Source organism: Vulpes lagopus, chromosome 4, assembly GCF_018345385.1.
Source record: "Vulpes lagopus strain Blue_001 chromosome 4, ASM1834538v1, whole genome shotgun sequence".
NCBI lineage: Eukaryota > Metazoa > Chordata > Mammalia > Carnivora > Canidae > Vulpes > Vulpes lagopus.
The window spans coordinates 87,267,398-87,281,746 of NC_054827.1; the positions used below are offsets into that span (position 1 = coordinate 87,267,398).

Consider the following 14,349-nt stretch of genomic DNA (forward strand, 5'->3'; position numbering starts at 1 on the left):
TACCAAATATTCAATGACGAGTTAATACGCATTCTCCTCAAACTATTCAAAAAAATAGAAGAAAAGGAAAATTTCCAAATTATTCTATGAGTCTTGCACTACCCTGATAACAAAACCAGATAAAGATACACAAAAAAGAGAACTACAGGCCAGTATCTCTGATGAATACAGATGTAAAAATCCTCAACAAAATATTATCAAGCCAAATCCAATCCAACAACACATTACAAAAATCATGACAATCAAGTGGGATTTATTCCTGGGATGCAAGGGTGGGGTTCAATATTTGCAAATCAATCAACGTGACACATTACATCCATTAGAAAAAGAATAAAAACCATATGATCATTTCAATAGATGCAGCAAAAGCACATGACAAAGTACAACATCTATTCACAATAGAAACCCTCAACAAAGTAGGGTTTAGAAGGAACTATCTCACCATAATAAAGGCTAAATATCGAAAAGCCCACAGCTAACATCATACTCAACAGTGAAAAACTGAGTGCTTTCCCCCTAAGAGCAAGACAAGGATGCCCACTCTCCCCATTTTTATTCAACAAAGTACTGGAAGTCATAGCCTCAGCAATCAGACAAGAAAAAGGAATAAAAGGCAACCAAATCAGTAAAAAGAAATAAAACTATATACAGAAAACCCAAAGACTCCATCAAAAACTACCAGAACTGATAAATGAATTCAGTAAAGTTGCAGGATACAAAATCAATATACAGAAATCCATTACATTTCTTTTTTTTTTTTTTTTAATTCATGAGAGAGAGAGAGAGAGAGAGAGAGAGAGGGGGAGGGAGAGAAGCAGGCTCCATGCAGGGAGCTCAACGTAGGACTGGATCCCAGGCCTCCAGGATCATGCTGAGGGTGGCGCTAAACCCCTGAGCCACCAGGGCTGCCCCCATTAGTGTATTTAAGAGCAAAGGAAAAAAAAAGAAAAACCAGTAAACAGATTCTTATCTACAGAGAACAAACTGATGGTTACCAGAAGGGAGATGGGTAGCAAATAGGTGAAATAGGTGATGGAGATTAAAGAGTACACTTATTGTGACGAGCACTGAGTAATGCACAGAATTGTTCAATCACTATATTCTACACTTCAAATAGAACTGTACGTTAACAATGTTATTAAAATGTAAAACTAAAAAAAGAAAAGAGACAAGACGAGACGAGACAAAAAGAAAAGAAAGAAAAGAAAAGAAAAGAAAAGAAAAGAAAAGAAAAGAAAAAGAGAAAAGAAAAGAAAAGAAAGAAAAGAAAAGAAAAGAAAAGAAAAGAAAAGAAAAAGAGAAAAGAAAAGAAAAGAAAAGAAAAGAAAAGAAAAGAAAAGAAAAGAAAAGAAAAGAAAAGAAAAGAAAAGAAAAGAAAAGAGGTACACCTAGGTGGCTCAGCTCAGCTCATTAAACATCTGACTCTTGTTCTCAGCTCAGGTCTTGCTCTGAGGGTTGTGAGTTCAAACCCCACCCAGTGTGGAGTCTACTCAAAAAAAAATTTTTTTTTTAAGATTTTATTCATCTATTTATGAGAGAGAGACAGAGAGAGACAGAGAAAGAGGGAGGCAGAGATACAGGCAGAGGGAGAAGCAGGCTCCATGCAGAGAGCCCAATGTGGGACTTGATCCCAGAACCCTGGGATCACGCCCTGGGCCGAAGGCAGGTGCTAAAGCCGCTGAGCCACCCAGGGATCCCAAAAAAAACTTTTTTTTTTTTTTAATTTTTATTTATGATAGTCACAGAGAGAGAGAGAGAGAGGCAGAGACACAGGCAGAAGGAGAAGCAGGCTCCATGCACCGGGAGCCCGACGTGGGATTCGATCCCGAGTCTCCAGGATCGCGCCCTGGGCCAAAGGCAGGCGCCAAACCGCTGCGCCACCCAGGGATCCCAAAAACTTTTTTTTAATTAAAAAAAATTTTAAACTACACAAAAAGGAATAAAATTTTTATATAATTACAACTACAACCATGTATTTTTAAATGATTATAATAAGCTAATAGTTTTATTTATATTTATCTCTCCTATAAAGTGCTTTAGAAGACTCTACCATTATTTTTTTGATGATAATTCAATAAATCATTATAGATTAGATGGATATTTGGATGAACGGAAGGGAAAGTGTGAGCCAGGCATATATATAAGAATTTGCTTAAAATATATATATTCAGTCAATTCTAATTATTTGCAGTAGTTATGCTTTATAAAGTCACTATAAACATTGAATTAGAGAATATAAAACCACTGCTCCTAAAGGAAACAAAGGATTAGGTTTCTACAAGATTTTAGTCAAAACATTTTCATCAATCCATCAAAATGTTACTTTTTTTTAATGTGTTTCCATTTAAAGACACCTTGTTCACTGACAATGAACTCACGGCCAGGAGTACTGTAACTCATGCCTGAACAAAGCATATCTAATACATGTATTTCCTCCATAAGGCACATCACAGCTTTGTACACAGAAATAGACAATAACTTAGTACTATGCTCTGGGGCCATTTTAAACAGCAAAGTTGTTCATAAAAAGGACCAAAATGTAAAAAACACAGCACTAACTGGACAGTGAAAAGAATAACTATTTACAGTATGAGAGGTGAAATAAGACAGAAGTGTCACATTGTTTAACATCAGCTAGAAACCTATGCATTGAGTGACTGAGAATTTTCTCCACTCTGCACATGTCTACAAATAACCATGAAAGTGCTGCTATATTAATTTGGGGGGTTACAAAATAAATTTCATCAAGTAGACAAATTCATAAGGAATCCATGAATAATGAGGATCAACTATTTATGTAAACAATTTCAGTATAACTTTTATAAAACTGGACAAGAAAACCTAATTTTTCACAATCCCATCTATTCTTTAGAGAACAGTAAGTATTGTTTAACCATGAAACAGCCAATAATTATTTACATTTTATATTCAAAGATTATATAAAAGATTCCAATCTCAATGCCCATAAGAATTTCAGAACCCAGGCTGGTAGAGTGTACTGATAGATGTAATTACATTTATAATAACACCCTTGATATAAAGACACATCAAATTTCATCAATTAAGATATATTCTGAAGAGTGATTACATTTCCAAAAGGCAAGAGATCACTTAAAAATGTGAAATGTAAATAAAATACATTCTTTAAAATGGATAGTTTCAAACACTTGAAATGTCAAGCAGAATAACTAAGTACAGTTAAGCGTAAAAAATTGCTCAGACTATTCCAACAAATCATCTCAAAGACCAAACCAAGCAGTTCTAAGAACTGATGAAAATAAGCTATTATGTTGTAGCATATATTTCTTAATTATCTACCAAAAGAATATCTAAAAATGATCTAAAGCAACTGAAAAAGGGAAATTCAACAATGACTTACCTGACTTTATCCCTGAACTTCACAATTGGCACTTTTGCTCGAATCAGCTGAGGTCTCTCAATGTAGCCAGCTGAAGGATAAAAGATAATGTGAATATTCTCAAATTCATACTGTCCTAATGCACATTTTTAAAAAACAGTATTTTACTAAACTAAAATAATTTAAGAAAACAGTCTTTGATAAGAGAGCAAAGACATTATCAAAGTCTAAGACTCAAACTTCCAATACTATTTAGAGGGATTTATATTAAAATTCAGAAATGTGGTCTAATATCTAACAATATTCATAAAGAAATTCATCACAGGGGATCCCTGGCGCCTGCCTTTGGTCCAGGGTGTGATCCTGGAGTCCTGGGATCAAGTCCCACACTGGGCTCCATGCATGGAGCCTGCTTCTCCCTCTGCCTGTGTCTCTGCCTCTCTCTCTCTCTCTCTCTCTCTCTCAGTCTGCGTCTCTCATGAATAAATAAATATTAAAAAAAAAAAAAGAAAGAAATTCATCACAGCATTATAAGCGTGAAAAATACCTAGGTTAGCATCAGTGGGACAGCTCAATTCTGGTACAGCACAAAGCAAAATATTATGGTAGCCATAAAAATGATATTTACAAAGAGTCTTAAATGTGGAAAGGCCTACAACATGATATATAGGGCAATGATATATATTTAAATAAGTATGATCTCTAAATGAAAGAATACATGTATACATGTCTTTCATTCATTCCATCAAACTTTTAAAAAAAACTTTGAAAATAATACATGTTCATTATAGATAATTAGGAAAATACAGAAATATATAAAAAAAGAACTGCAAATTTTTTCCAAAGGAACAATTTCCTAATGTTGCAACTAAAGAAAAACTAATACCAGCCTTAAAAGTAAGAAATTTTCCTGTTAAAATGCTTTTACCACCCAAGTCATAATAGGATATGTCAAGCTTCAAATAGAATTTGTGTGCAGAAATCCAACGAGGTTCAATGAAAAATAAGATTAAAAGCTTCAAGTGCCAGATGCAGGTTCTGAACAGCAACAAACTATACTCTTCAGGCAAATTACTAAACCCACTGATCATCATTCTCCTTAACTATGAAAAATAACAACCAGGATACCTTTGAATTAGACAATTTCTAACATCCCTTTCATTTTTAATATTTGATTATTCTAATAAATAGCTGTGGAAAATCCATTTAAGGTATGAATTAGTCTTTTGTTTTACAAATATGAAAACTTAAGTCCACTTAAATAAATCACTCATTTCTAACAAAAAATATAACTTATTCAAGGACAATAATTTGTCACTTGACTTTGTATTTTCCAGGTTAAAGCCTGACACATAAGGAGTATCTGTTGAATAAATAGGCATAGCTCTTTTCAACATCATGTAGGTAGTGTGACTTCAACTGTCCACAATATTCTGTGGAAATTTAAAATAAATTATTTGAGATGGCTTAACAAATGGATTAAAATCCACTTAGCTTGCTTATTCAAAGAATAAAATCTTATAATAGCCTACATCAATAATTTTGCTTTTGTTGGGAGTAATTCATTCATGGGCTTCACGTTCAGCGATATTTTTAAAATGTGATGTCATAAACTGCATGTCACTGCGAAACAGATGAAATTCTCATTTCCTCACATGAATCCGTATCACTCTTTCATCTTTCCCAAGATACTCTGTGCTACAGCTATTCATATTCAGGCTTTCCCTTCCCTAACAGCCCATTTAGAAAAAGAACTGAAGTTTATATATATTTAAATTCTGCAGTGCATGCAGTGGGATTATTTTACAAGTAAACTCAATAAAGAACTATTATCTTCCTAATCAAGAGTTAAAAAAGAATTCATTGGAAAAAAATACATATTATACCTATCCTGACCAGAAAATTAACAATTCTTACCAGAAAATAAAGTGAGAGATATATTAAATAGTTACGTTGGATGTCATATGAACTTGAAGCAAATGAGACTTACAAAGTCTAGTACAGAAGTGTTTATGGACTAAGGTGAGGATATGCCGTGCTTCAGTCTTCTGATTTACCTGAAAAAAACACTGAAAAGTTAAAAAATAGTTTTTTCATTATCTTTCTAAATTTAGTGTTTTATTCTCTTAATGTTTCTCAACAAAGAGAAACCATACAAAGTAAACTTTTCTTTGGAGTTATTTTTCAATATGCATTAAATTATATTATAGAAAACATTAACTTTTATGCTGTCTTTCCTATCAACATTCCTAAATCAATTCCTAATTAACGCTAAATTTTAAAATATTGGAACAGTTTTATATGCCATTTTTTTACTTTAGTATAAGTGTACATAAAGTGATCTTCTAGGGATCCCTGGGTGGCGCAGCAGTTTGGCGCCTGCCTTTGGCCCAGGGCACGATGCTGGAGACCCGGGATCGAATCCCACGTCGGGCTCCCGGTGCATGGAGCCTGCTTCTCCCTCTGCCTGTGTCTCTGCCTCTCTCTCTCTCTCTCTGTGACTATCGTAAATAAATAATTTAAAAAAAAAATTTTAAAAAAAAGTGATCTTCTAGAAAAACAAACAGAATTTTAACTTTCTGTAACATGTTATATTTCCCTATCCAGATTGTGAGCTTCTTAAGGATAAGGGTCAAATCTATGGTGTCTCAGTGTAAGTTCTGACAACATGATTCAAACATATGAACAAGAGAGAATTAGTGGAATGTGGCTAAGTAGACTCAAACTGTATGAGAGAAAGATTAAATTAAAACTAATATTCTTCGCTATTATTATTTCTGAGGCTTTTTTTTTTTTTTTAAGTTTTCCTTTATGGGGATCCCTGGGTGGCGCAGCGGTTCGGCGCCTGCCTTTGGCCCAGGGCACGATCCTGGAGACCCAGGATCGAGTCCCACGTCGGGCTCCCTGCATGGAGCCTGCTTCTCCTTCTGCCTGTGTCTCTGTCTCTCTCTCTCTCTCTGTGACTATTATAAATAAATAAAAAAAAAATTTAAAAAAAAAAGTTTTCCTTTATGTGATTTCAAAGCCTAGAATAATGGCAGAGTTTCTTTCCTGGAATAAATCTCTGATTTGCAGTAACTAGAAGCCAATTTTGTTAATGAAGTAATAAAAATAATAAAAATATATACTACCATTCAGTAGATTTTTTTGCATTTTTAAAGAGGTGGAATGTATATTAAAATTATAGTAAATTTAATCTTTGGTAATTCAGAAGAGACCTCAGCATATTAAAGAGAATGCTTCAAGTCAACTTAATGAACACCCATTACTATGGTATTAAGGAAACACAAGAGTATCAGTTATCAGGAAATTCAAACAAACATAAATCTAAATAATTAAATTTGGTTGCGAAATAAAAAGAAACAAAGCCAAAAGATTACAAAAAATATATTCAATCACAATAGTCTTATTTTAAAAGTCAGTGCAATCTGTTTTTATATTCCCAAAATAAGAACTCCAAACCCCATAGCATTTTCAAGGGGAAAGATTAAAAAAACAGAATCACTGATAATTCAAATGGAAAGGAAATATATATCAAGATAATACTGACACATACTCTTCTTGTTGCATCCTGGCAATATTCCAATCCAATGATATTTCAAAATAGAGGCCAAACACAGTGAAGCCATCTTAATTTAACAACTCAAAAATAAATTAATGCTGTTATACATATGTGTGCATGTGCACATGCCGTAAAAGCAAAAGCAGCAGCATTTCCTGGCTTTCCTTGAATTACTATGAACAGAGAGTCCAAAGAATTAATTAAAACAAAACAAGTTTTTTTTCCAATGATTTTTTTTTTAAGTAGGCTCCACACCCAGCATGGAGACCACGCAGGGCTTGAATTCAGGACCGAGCTTAACCCAGGCATTCCTCTTCAATGATTTTTACATAAAATTTCTCTTGAAAGACTTAACATGAGAAGAACACTTGCAACAAATGTTTCATTACTTACTGGTTCTTCTTTTACAACTAGGCATAAATCACCATCACTGCTCCGGGTACCAAATCCATTTAAAGAGGACCCAACCAAAAAAAGTCTGCTTTCTAGAGAAACAGAACGAAATTATAAGGCATTATTTAAATTTTAAGGCAGGAATGCATATACAAAGGGCATCCAAAATACGGAAACATACGTGGAAATAACAGCTGAATTTCTCTCTGCAGCTGTGTTCGACACAATTCTTTCTTCTTTAAATCACTTACTTGCTGCTGACATGCTTCAAATAACTCCAGTATCTGCTGACTCAACTTGAATCCACCGCAAAAAAAAGTAAAAATTTTGTTCAGAAATGTAAAAGTAATTATTATACCAAGAAATGTAAAGCAACACTATCAACAGTATTTTAAATATATTATCTCCTTAACACTTTGCCAAAACTACTATCACTCAATAGTACTTAATAACTGAAATAGTTACTAATTTTTCCAAAGTAAAGTATCATTGATAAGTCACAATAAAGTACAGATGGTTACAGAAAATTCTTAATGAGTATAATCCATAGTATAGCAAACTACAATCTTCAGTTGCTGCCTGTTTTTGGAAGGCACATGAGCTAAGAACGGTTTTTACATTTTTAAAGGGTCATAAAAACAAATAAGATATGCAACAGAAACATATGAGGGGCCAAGTCTAAAATATTTACTACCTGTCTTTTTAACAAAGAAGTTAGCCCAATCCAATATTCATATCACCAATAACAAATATTAACAAACTTTGGAAGAAAAGCCCCTGGTTGTCTTTGCTTACACAAACCACTCTCTTTCCCCATTTTTACAACACTGGCCTGAATCCTGTCTTCTTGTTGCCATCTATAGACAGATCTCCTTGTTTATTGACCTATCTGGTTCACATTTTCCCCTCCAACTCAACTCTTAACCATCATCACAGGTAATTTTACCTCATCTGCAATGGGCTATCACAACATATGCCACCATTTCTGAACTCTTCTTACTCTAGTATTTTTCATCAGCATTTCATCAGCACTCCCACAGCCACAACGCAGGTCTTTACGATAGAACAGAACTCTAGCTCTGAAATTTTAAATTCCAATATATTACCTTGGCTTCAATCTCCTGTCCAATTCTTACTTTCTTATTACTCCCTTCATATCTGCCTCAGAACCACACAGACCCAGAGTTCACTAAATTCTCCCTTTCCTGCCAGCTTATTAGCACCTGAATGGTATGACTTCCTTCCCAACCCAGTCTATACCACTAAGTGCATCCCTTGAACCACTCACTCTATTTTATCATGCCTTAACATTATCCCCTTATCATGCTCAATCTAAAACCTGTCCTGCAAAACCCTAATCTTAGGTCTATACAACCATCTTCTAAGCTCTTTCATCAGAACATGAAACTGAAAAAAATTTTTAAATCACAAAACTGGCATTTTTCAACTTATTTCATTCACTCAGACTCCCATGCCTCTGGCTGATTTTGCTAACATTTTTCACCATCACCATTCTAAAATCTTTACTACTTTCCTCAAGTTCCCTATACTTACCTCATTTTCTTTAGCAAATAACTTTTTACAAAGTTTACTAAAAAAAAAAAAACCCTGAAAATAGCAGATGTAACACTCCTCCCAGTTTCCTAACTATAAACTTGCAAACTAACATATCTGAATGAAATCTCATCTTTTTATCTCTTCTGTCAGATAAACTGTTCTCTTCCCCTGCTCAAGGTTAATCCCTCTACCAATACTTCTGTATTCTAGCCTCCTGATCACCTCCAGTTCACAAAATACTTCCATCAGTTTTTCCATCTCTCTCTTGCATTTCAACCTCTCCCTCTCTAAGCCTTCCCAGGGTCCATACCAGACATAAGTCTCACCCACATTTAAAATGTTTTCTTAAAACAGAAAAAACAAAAAAAGAGAAGCTCATAATACATACAGAGAAAAAACTAGTGGTTGTCAAAAGGAGAGAGGCTGGAGGAATAGTGGAAATACATGAAGGGGATTAAGAGGCACAAACTTTGTTACGAAATAACTATGTACAGGATTGAAAGGTTGGGCATAGGGAACATAGTCAATATGATAGTAACTTTATACCATGACAGAGTAAGTACACGTAATGTAGTGAGTAATGTAATGAGCATTTCCTAACATACATAATTGTCAAATCACTGTTGTACACCTAAAACTAATATATAATTACATGTCAACTGTACTTCATTAGAAATAAATTTTTTATTTAAAAAAAGAAAAAATTTTAATAGACTGGCAAAAAGTAAACAAAATATTTTCCTTTGTCATGTTTAGAATACACATTTTAAGAAGGCAGAGGTAGTCTGGGCAAGTTGACAATGAAAGAGACATCATTTTTTAATATCTCTTTGATAACAATATTAATATACTTAACATTAATATTTTAATAGTTTTTTAAAAACCCTCTCTCCAAAAAGGACCAACTAGAAGAATAAAACAAATATATAAAACCAAACCAAAATAAAACAAAACAGGGTCAACAAGTACAAAACAAATGACTAGGTCTTACTCATGAACCCCAAAATATGAGCAATTGGGACCAAATATCAATAGAATCAAGACCCACATGGTACTAGAAACATTAAGAAGGAAACAAAGAAAAAGATTTTGGAGAGTCCTGAAGCCAGACCATCCAGAAATCAAATTGCCTAAGGGGTACTACACTTCCTGACCCCTTCCTCAAATTGAGGAATCCAATTCAGAGTGGAACAGCAATCAAAACTGGGGGAGAGTTTCAAAGGCTACAGATGAGAGTTCACAGGTAAATGCATGGGTAAATGCCAAGTTCACAGGATCACAGAAAGATCAAAAATTTCAAAACCATGTAAAAGCTCCCTTCTAAAGCAACACAGCAGCAAATACTGCCAGAAGGAGAAATCTAACCTAAACAGTAGAGTCATAAGGGTCAAAGAAAACAGAGTCTAGAATGATTCTGACTCCCAGGTGACAGCTGACAATGCCTGGCAACATCCTAGTTTCATAACCAGGGGAAAGAGAGATGCCGTAGGGGTGGTCACTGGCATCTAGTAGGCCAGGATGCCACTAAACATTCTACACAATGAATAGGATGATCCCTCACAGCAAAGATTATCTGGCCCCAAAATGCTGATATTGCAGAGGGTGAAAAATCCTAGTCTAGATGAAAGAAAAAGGAGAGAAAAGATCTCGAAAGTATATTTCTGAATACTACATAATTAGAGAATAAGATTCCTAAAACCATAAACCCTAGGAAAGGTATAGTCTACCAACCATTCTAATTTAATAGTAGTACAGGAAAAGGCACCTCACTTTTATTTGTATTTATAAAATATGAAATGCAAATTTCTGGAATCTCAGAAAGAGAGATGAGAATTGGAGGACAGAAAAAATTTGAAGAAATAATGCCTAAAAAGGACTCTGGTCAACTCCCATACAAAGTTGTTTTTTTTTTTTTTTTAAAGTTTTATTTATTTATTTATTTTATGATAGACATAGAGAGAGAGAGAGAGAGAATGAGAGAGAGAGAGAGAGAGAGAGAGGCAGAGACATAGGAGGAGGGAGAAGCAGGCTCCATGCCGGGAGCATGGATCGCGCCCTGGGCCAAAGGCAGGCACTAAACCGCTGAGCCACCCAGGGATCCCCACCATACAAAGTTTTTATAAGAAAACTAAGAATAGAGTAACACTGCTATAGATAATCAAACACACACCAGAAAAACATGTTCACAAAACTAATGGAAATTTTAACATACTATATCAAGCCAAGGCTTCTTCTCTTGTGTTTTCATTTTCTAAAAGGATAAGTGACTGTCAAGTATATATACTAGTACTAACAAAAAACAATTGGAAATCTACATTTTAAAAACTTGTCAATATCAGTAAAAAAATAAATATTTAGAAGTATATTTACCACAAAGTATATAGAACTTATATACTTAAGATTACAAGATAGTGATGTGAGAAATTAAAAACCTAAATAAATGGAGGGCTACACCATGTTCATGGATCAAGTAACTACTGTTAAGATGTTAATGCTCCTAAAATTAATCCATAGAGTCAATGCAATCAAAACAAAATAAGATACCCAGCAAGTTTGTTTCTAGAAATTGAGAAAATAAACTTAAATCTTATTTGAAAAGCAAAAGACCAAGATAAGCTGAAAAAAGGGATGGAAAAGTTGGAGAATTTACCTTGCCAGACTTCAAGACTGGCTTACTATAACAGTTATAGTAATCAAGAAAGCATGGCATAGGCAAAAGGATAGATTTAAAAGATAAAAATACTGAAGTATTTGTGAATATAATGATACACCTTTCATGTGCTTCAAACTAATGAGGGAGAGAGGTACAGATAAAATAAAATTGGCAGTACGCTGGTGGTTTTTAAATACAGCTCAGTGATACGAAGATTTATGATACTATATTCTATTTATATATTTGATATTTTCCATAATAAAGCTTTTTAAAAAGCATCCAAGTTAATAAAAGGTTTGAAAGAAGTTGCTGGTAAAGTGGATAACATAAAATTTTAAATGACACTTGAACAATTAAGTTTTATTCATTTGCAGGATTGGCAAACTATGGCCTATAAGCCAAATACTGCCCCTAAACTGTTTTGCAGAGTCAGTAAAATAGAATAATTTTTACATTTTTTAAGCATTGTTTCAAAAAGAGAGAAAAGAAAAAATATTTAACAAAGGCCCCACATAGCCCACATATCTAAAATACTTACTAATTGGCCCTTATAGAAAAATTTTGCCAACCCCCTGATCTAGAGATTCAGGTAGATCAACACAATCCTAGAACTAATAATAAGTAGCATCCTACATATAACTATCTTTCTTGAGTAACAAAAAAGAAACTTCTTTATAACAATGCTCAAATGAAATTTTTTTCATATTTATAAAGTTCTTTCATCTGAAAAATCATATTCATATAGAAACATTCCTATACAAAAAAATTACGATTATGTGAAAAATATAAAATTATATATACTTGCTCCTTTCTCTTTTTTACATTCACGGAAACATTTCTTCTTTTTCAAGTACTGCTATAATGGAGAACTAATAGGTTTCTATACAAAAGAATTCTCCTATCTAGCTATTTACTTAGGGATTCACATTATCAAATTATGTTCTCAAATTCTAGAACAGACACCATACAGAATATAGAGTACAAATAAAGCAAAACTCAAAACAAATGTACCAACATGCTAAAATAAGACTTCTACTTAAATTTAGAGAAATATTTCAGAAGATGGCTCAATGTTCTATAATTCTGGTGTGGGGCATGAAATGTATGATATGAATTCTCTTTGGCTGACGAATATCAGGCATTAAATATTCAAATCATATATGTAATACCAAGGTGACTATAAATAGCACTTCAGGAATTTTCTTTAATTGCTTTTATTTCACTCAGAAGCATATTTTTCTTCATCATTAGTTTAAAAACATTATTCCAACATAGTACCCATATAATAGATTATTCTTAAAGTTGTTTCAATCTCTACAATACTATCCGTTTAGGCTGCCCTCCCAAGATCTATTATTTTAATTAAAAGTAACTGTAGAAGATATTTATTTCTCACTATAAGTAAAACTTGTATCTGTTCAAAACTGTACAAAAGATTTACCTACATATAACATAAAATACTAAAAATAACGTTTCTTCCAAATATAAATGCTCATTTTTCCCAAAAAGTATTATAACCTGTCTTCAAAGTCAGTCCCAAACAAATTACCAATGAAGTTGTCTTAGGTCAACACAAGCCATCAAGTAAGATTGAGATTCAGAAAAGTTTTTAAATGTGTCGATAAATAAAGCTTAAGGTCTAACTTTCACGTGTCATTCTCAGCAGCTTCTACATCTGTCCCCATTACCTGGGTCCCCATGTAAATAAAAATAAAAATAAAAATTGAGCTGGCATTACCAAGACATGATCATACGAAAATGGTAACAGGTTTTTTACTAAATATAAGTGCCATTTGAAAAAATAAACACAAGTTAGTAGAGAGCTTTCAAAGACAAGGGAAATAAAATTAAATATAGTACAGAAAACATAAGTTATTAAGTCATAAGCATTTCAACAAACATTGGCAATTCCTCAGGCTGTCTCTTGCTCTCTCCCCGTAGGCAACAAAAATTGCCATAATCCTTGTAACATCTGTAACTACAGAAAAGCTGGTACTAATTACTGAGTAAGATAAAGCTAGATATATAATAATGGTTTAAATTCATTATTGATGCTGAATTCTCTTTCTCTTAAAATAAACTAAACTAAAATAAAATCAGGAAAATCTCATGCCAAAAACGACATGTTCCTTGCTGGTGTGTTAAATTATGATGTTTCTATTAGGAGTAGAGTCTTCTTAATTTATAAGCTGGCACACTGATTAGGCAGTTTGAATTGCTGATTTCTTTCTCAAGTTTGACTGCTTCTAGGTATATATTACTGAACTTAACCAAGAAGTAAAAGGAGAATGGAAAAACAAAACAAGCTTTCACTTGAGGACTTTTTGTGCAGAGTCCTAGCCTTGATTTTCTACATAAAAATACATTTCAGTAGCTTTCAAAACTTTTCTGACACATACATTAGAAAGATAGAGCTCTAGGAATAAATTTAATAACCAAGGAGGTGGAAGATCTCTACAATGAAAACTATAAAATATTGACAAAAGAAACTGAAGACAACAAATAAATGGAAAGATATCCCGCATTCATGGATTGGAAGAATTAAAATTATTAAAAAGTCCATAGTACCCAAATCAATCTATAGATTTAATGCAATCCCTACAAAACTCCAATGGCATTTTTCACAGAAATAAAAAAAAAAAAGCACTGCTAAAAAGTCCTATGGAACCACAAATAACCCAGAATAGCTATAGCAATCTTGAGTAAGAACAAAGATGGAAGCATCACAATCCTAATTTCAAATTATATTACAAAGCTATAGTAATCAAAATAGTATAATACTGGCATAAAAACAGACACAGAGACCACTAGAGAGCCCAGAAATAA

The 14,349-nt window shown here is 33.4% G+C and overlaps 1 protein-coding gene across 4 annotated transcripts in view; it reads right to left on the bottom strand.

Moving 5' to 3' along the window:
- Window positions 1-14,349, bottom strand: part of TENT2 (terminal nucleotidyltransferase 2) — a 68,871-nt gene that overhangs the window by 33,821 nt on the left and 20,701 nt on the right. For 3 of the 4 annotated variants that reach the window (XM_041752116.1, XM_041752118.1, XM_041752117.1), the window contains exons 5-8: window positions 7,495-7,609; window positions 7,314-7,405; window positions 5,349-5,427; window positions 3,380-3,449 (exon numbers count right to left, since the gene is read on the bottom strand). In XM_041752116.1, the coding sequence (XP_041608050.1) occupies window positions 3,380-3,449; window positions 5,349-5,427; window positions 7,314-7,405; window positions 7,495-7,609 (356 nt within the window). The remainder of the gene's footprint in view (window positions 1-3,379; window positions 3,450-5,348; window positions 5,428-7,313; window positions 7,406-7,494; window positions 7,610-14,349) is intronic. The other variant, XM_041752119.1, reaches the window with a different exon arrangement.